Raw genomic sequence first — 6,295 nt, 5'->3', positions numbered from 1 at the left:
CAGGTGTCCTAGCCAGAAACCTCAAATTCTGAAAGCCATTACATCTCTCCTGCCTTGAAAGTCACGAAGTATTTCCCCTTAACCTAACCTCAGTCGGGCTCAATTCCAAAGAAGAGCAACAAAAACAAAAACACAAAAACGCCTCCCCGATCCCGCTCCCTCCCAAACTCTGGGATATTTCTAAACTTTTCCTGCAGGATAATAAAGAGAACTTTCCGGTACCGGTACATCGCCCCCAAGAAAACTACAATTCCCAGTAGGCTGCACGCGCAGCACGGCGGCTACTTCCGCGTCTCAGGACGCCGCATTACGACCCAATCCCGATCCGGGCTTGCGAGCTGTAGCCGGGTAGCCTGCTGGGTCTTGTAGTCCGCTTCAGAGTCCTTTTCTCCGTCCGCGCAGACTCACAAGGCCTGCGTTCGCCCTTCGGCCCTGCAGAAGCCCAGCCCCTGCCTCAATGCTCCCCACCCCCATCCAGCTCCATCCCCTCGGGGACCAACCCCCTCCGGTCACATGGGGAACACGGCTTACGGCGATTGGCCGCGGAGGTCCAGGGGCGGGGCGCGAGGCCCTACGAGGTTCCGTGTCCCTTGTCGAGCCGCTAGTTTCGCTGCTGCCGTCACCTCATGGCGACGCGGGTAGAAGAAGCAGCGCGGGGAAGAGGCGGCGGCGCTGAGGAGGCGACTGAGGCTGGTCGGGGCGGACGGCGACGCAGCCCGAGGCAGAAGGTCAGTCTGGGGGCGCCCGCGTTGGTGCTGGGCTGGGGGAATGCTCAGGCTAGCTTTTTCGGGGTCCACCTCTTCAGGCTCCCCAGTTACGTTTAGCCACGGGACGAACATCCGGCTCTGTTCCCTCGCGGGGGTGACGACTGTGGAAGCAGGTGGTGGTGGTGGTGGTGGGGGAAATGCCACCGAGATGGATGGGATGGGAGGGGGCGAAGATTGAAATTTGGGGGCACACGGCGGAGGTGAGGAGGGAGGGCAGGGAGTGCAGCCTGGTGAGAAGGGGCCGGGATGGGAGGCGGGGGCGCGCCAGGTGTGACAGCCACGTGCGGCCGGCGCCTCTGGGCCGCGGGCGCCAGGTGTGCTCTCCCGCAATCCCCTCCGTGTGTTCCCCTCGCTCCCTGCACTGGGTGCCACCCTCGGGGGGCTGCTTGGGGCCACAGTTTGCCCTCCTCTTGCGAGGCAGGTGCGCAGGGAGCGCTGCGGGGTGCGTCCGAGAGGCGCGGACAAGGCTGTTGCGCAGCAAGATAACCGCGCGGGAGCCAGGTCTGCGCTGCGCCCCCATTCCCCGCCCCTCTGCGCTCCCCGACACTACGCGGACGTGCGTTGAGGGTACAGTGGGGCTGTTGGGGCTCGGGACCCAGGCTCCGGGGTCGTCTCTGGGCGCCGCGGACATGGGTGCACGTGGGCCCGGCGATAGGGAGGCGATGCTGGAGAACCTGGGTCCCGCAGAGTTGGGAGCAGCATTGCGTGATAGCTGGTCTTCCTAATCCAGCCCCCCCCCCCTTGCTATTTTTTTTTCTTTTGCCCTCTTTCTTTTCTTTCTTTTTAACATGTATTTTCTTTTTTGGTGAACGTAAACTTGAGCGCCTTCTGGCCCCTGTCCTTTGGTCTCTTAATCTGGGAGACAGGCTGGACCGTTCCCCTTGCCTTACTTAACTCACGTCAAGGAGTTTTCAATGTCTCCCTGGATACAGGAAAATTGAGACCTTCAGAGTGGGAGAATTCCACTTGTTCTGGAGTCAGTGGGTGGAGTTTGAAAATGATTGCACAACGAATGGCAAACAGGGCTTTCAGGGCCCAGGAATGGAGAACTGCAGGGAGAGGGGCTGGAAAGGTGGAAACCCCCTCTCTATTTTCTTGCAGTGAAAAACATCTTGAAACATTGGAAGTCCGGCTTGGTCACTCAGGACTCTTTAATACTACAGTTGACCCTTAAACAATGTGGGGGTGGGGTTAGGGGCACCCTCCCCTGCATAACTTTTGACTACCCCAACACTTAACTACACAGTTGTCCCTCGGTACCGAGGGGGCTTGATTCCAGGACCCCGCAGATACCAAAATCCTGCGGATGCTCAAGTCCCCTATATAAAATGGCGAAGATCAATGCATACAGTCGGCCCTCCGCAGCCATGGACTCCCAACCCGGGATGGAAAACAGTACAGGTATTTATTGAAAAAAAAAAAAATCCGTGTATAAGTGGACCTGCACAGTTCAAAACCGTGTTGTTCAAGAGTTAGCTGTAACTTAATGATACATTTGAGTATTCTTAAAAACCCCTCCTGTGTGAAATTATGAAACAGTGTTTTTCTAGTGTGATTCATGAACTTGAAGAAGGAGAAAAAAGGTTTGGTGTGTCAAGAATTAGCTTTTGGAGACCTTTTTCTAAAGTCAGGTATTTTCACGTCTCTGCATGAGAGTTTTACTACTTCTCAATTACCTCTCTTTCTCTCCCTTTCTTTGTACTCTAAAAGAAAGATCCAGTACTTGCAGGACTGAAAAAGAAGCTGTGAACTGAATGTACTCTAGGGATTGAACACTGTCACTTTGGACACTTCACTTTTTCCCTGAGGGTAGAGAGCCAATCTCCGTGTTTGATTTCATAGGTCTCCCAGGGGAGGACTCTGATAAAAAGCCACTGCAATTGAGGACATAAGTTCCCTTTTATGCCACTGGGGTAAGGACAGAAAGTCTGGATTAGGAACTGAGGTTTAATCAACTAGCATTTTAAACCACCAGGATAAGAGGTAATGACTCTTTGAGGCAGCCCTCAGGTTAACAGCTGGATAGGAGTAGTCATTTGTGTTCTGTACTGTCTCATTTTTTTTTTTAAATATATTTTATTGATTTTTTACAGAGAGGAAGGGAGAGAGACAGAGAGCTAGAAACATCGATGAGAGAGAAACATCGATCAGCCGCCTCCTGCACATCTCCCACCAGGGATGTGCCCGCAACCCAGGCACATGCCCTCGACCGGAATCGAACCCGGGACCCCCCAGTCCGCAGGCCGACGCTCCATCCACTGAGCCAAACCGGTTTCGGCATGTACTGTCTCATTTTTGTTTACTTATTTCATGTACCTTCTCTGTTCATGCTTTTCTTTTTTAAAATATTTTTATTGACTTCAGACAGGAAGAGAGAGGGAGAAAGAGCTAGAAACATCAATGAAGAGAGAGAATCATCGATCAACTGCCTCCTGTATGCCTCCTACTGGGGAATCGAGCCCGCAACCCGGGCATGTGCCCTTCATCGGAATTGAACTTGGGACCCTTTAGTCTACAGGCCAACGCTCTATCCACTGAGCCAAACCAGCTAGGGCTACTCATGCTTTTCTGTGCATCTTTTTTTTTCCTTTTTATTTCCAATTGACTATAAAATTAAATTGAAATACATGGTTAAATATTAGTTTTTGAATTTTTATTTAAAAAAATCAGTGACTATCTTATGTCTTCAAAAGTCACTTTTAAGTTAATTCCTTATGACCCTTAATTTTTTATTTTCTTTGTGTCACTGACTTGAAAAATATTTGTAATTCTAACTTGACCTCTGCCCTATTTTTCAGGAAGCAGAAGTGATATTTAACTAATTGGGTTGTTTTGAAAATTGTGAAGGAATTAAAAGAAAAGTGACCCATATATACCATTTTAATTTTTTGGGCCATTACCCTATACCCCTTATTGCTGTCAAAACCACATGGGCTGGGGGCCAGGGATGGATGGAAGACACCTCCCCCTACCCATACCCTTCCTGTGTGTGGTTGGAAAAAAAGATTATTTTTTCTCTGAATAAAAAAGATTCTAATAAAAAAAGAAAAGTGACCTGCTTTGGTTACATTATGAGACTTAAAGTGAGAAAGAATTGGAGATGTGCTTTATTGGTTCCTGGTGTTTTAACCATCTATGTAGTGACTCTTGATCTTCTAGGTTAATTGTGGCATTGTTTCAAAACTACATCCATTTGATGAATGACTCTTGCAGTAACTATTTTCTTCTAAAGTTAATATTATAGTACATTTCAAGTTCTACTGGACAACATTGGTCTGAAAAGATGGGATGTACATTGTTAAGTATTTCAGGCATGTTTTAGAACACCAAGCTCATTCATATTACTTCCTAAATCCTTATGTAGAATTTTTTTCCCCATATATTTGTATTGATTTCAGAGAGGAAGGGAGAGGGAGAGAGAGATAGAAACATTAGTGATGAGAGGGAATCATCTATTGGCTGCCTCCAGCACACTGCCCACTGGATATCGAGCCCACAACCTGGGCATGTGCCCTTGACCAGAATAGAACCTGGGACCCGCCCCGTCCGTAGGCTGAAGCTCTGTTCACTGAGCCAAACAAGGTAGGGCAGAATTTTTTTATAAGGATGAATTCTTAAAAAATTAATAGACTTAATTATTTTTTAGCAGTTTTAGGTTTACAGAAAAATTGAGCATTAATTGGTGGTGTACATTCTGAGTTTTGACACATGTATCCACCATTACAGTATCATACAGAATAGTTTCATTGTCCTCTATTTGTCCCCCTCCCTTCTCCCAAATACTGGCAACCACTAATATTTCTACTGTCTGTATAGTTTGGCCTTTCCAGAATGTCTGAGGTTGATTTTTTTTTTTACTAGATTTTTGCTTGGGAATGTTAAAAATGATTTAACTACTGTTAAACTTACTTTTCGATCAGTAAACCACTTGGAAGGATAAAGGTAATATGGAACTGAGGCTCAAATTAACAAAATCTTTTACATAGTGCTCTATAGTTTTTACGGCATATTTGCACACACATTAACTCTTTCAGCATCACTTTGATGCTTTAGAGAAGGCTGGGCATTTGTCATTGTTCTCATTTGCAGATGACAAACTGCTCAGCAAGGTTAAGTGATTTGCCCCAGGGGTGAAGCTGAGTCTGGAACCCAATAAATACCCTTTCATCTATACTACAGTAATAAGTAGTGTAGTGGTGGGTAAATAGTATGGATTTTGGAGTCAGGACTCTTGGCTCTCTGCCACTTACTAGCTGTGTAACCTTGGGCGAGTTTCTCAATCTTTCCAAGCCTTAGTTGCATCATCTGTGAAGAGGGGGTGATGCCAGTACCTACCACATAGGATTGTTGTGAAGAATAAGAGTTGATGTGATGCATTCAGCACAGAGCCAGAATTTTACTTGGTTTGAAAGGGAGAACATATGAAAGATTGATTTCTCTTGCTGTTACTCATTTCTCATCTTCCAACCTTTGTATTCTTCCTTCCCAGACTCTCTCTGTGATAGATTCAATGAGGAGAAATCAGTTCAAGGGTGGGGCAAGAGTATGGGAGGGGTAGGAAGCAACCATTTTATTATCATGTTTTTCTTCCTAGTTGTGGTCGTGATGAATTTCCACTCTTCTGGCAGGAGAGGAAATAATAAGATTCAAAGTGATCTTCTATTTACAACATTGTTGTCTAATTTTGTCATCCAGCTGTAGTAAATTTCATTTTCACGTGAATCTAATAGGCAAAGCAGTAATGAGAACAGACCAGCTACAGCACAGTCCTGTATTACCATAGTTTTAGACCAGAATATGCCACATTTACTTATCATGTGACTTGAAGGTGTTTTATATGTTATTCTGTGTGTCATTTATATTGATTTTGACTGGAGAAGTTTCATTTAGGGATGCATGAATCAAATCCAGATGCCATAACACAGAGGGTGCATGTGATTGTTTAAGGAAGGATCCATTATAACACATTTCTTTTCAATAGATATGCTGTTCAGATTTTACACTTTCGGAGAGTTGTGTTTCAAAGGGAAGAAATTCAAGGCCTCACTGTTTTCCTGCACTGTGCTAGGCACTTTAAAAGTGCTTGCATTCTAATATCTCCTCACTTCTGCAGAGTAGGTGATTTCCCCAGGTATATAGATAAATCATTTGAGGCTCAGTCAGGGGGGAAAAAACCCACAAAAAAATTTGCTTAAATAACACAGTTGGTGATGTTGGCCTAGAGGTGGTATGTATGATGTAATTGATAGTGTAACTGCATGGACAGTTGCTGCTTTCCTAGTAAGTTTTTTTTCTTTTTTTTTTTTTTAAAAAAATCTTTTTATTGATTTCAGAGAGGAAGGGAGAGGGAGAGAGATAGAAACATCATTGATGAGAGAGAATCATGGATCAGCCGCCTCCTGCGACCCAGGCATGTGCCCTTAACGGGAATTGAACCCAGGACCCTTTCAGTCCACGGCCGGCGCTCTATCCATGATCCAAACTGGCCAGGGCTTCTAGTAAGTTTAACCTCATATCCCAAAGAAATC

General features: G+C 46.0%; 1 protein-coding gene across 12 annotated transcripts in view; it reads left to right on the top strand.

Moving 5' to 3' along the window:
- Positions 1–575: 575 nt before the first annotated feature.
- TXLNG (taxilin gamma) overlaps positions 576–6,295 on the top strand; it is a 55,873-nt gene continuing 50,153 nt past the window's right edge. For 5 of the 12 annotated variants that reach the window (XM_014455701.2, XM_023753697.1, XM_023753698.1 and 2 more), the window contains exon 1: positions 596–728. In XM_014455701.2, the coding sequence (XP_014311187.1) occupies positions 627–728 (102 nt within the window). In that variant the 5' untranslated portion in view covers positions 596–626. Of the gene's footprint in view, positions 729–1,868; positions 2,169–6,295 lie in introns of all 12 variants that reach the window. The other 7 variants (XM_014455700.2, XM_014455699.2, XM_014455696.2 and 4 more) reach the window with 4 other exon arrangements.

The sequence above is a fragment of the Myotis lucifugus genome, unplaced genomic scaffold, assembly GCF_000147115.1.
Source record: "Myotis lucifugus unplaced genomic scaffold, Myoluc2.0 scaffold_49, whole genome shotgun sequence".
Lineage (NCBI taxonomy): Eukaryota > Metazoa > Chordata > Mammalia > Chiroptera > Vespertilionidae > Myotis > Myotis lucifugus.
This window is presented reverse-complemented; position numbering and strand designations above follow the sequence as displayed.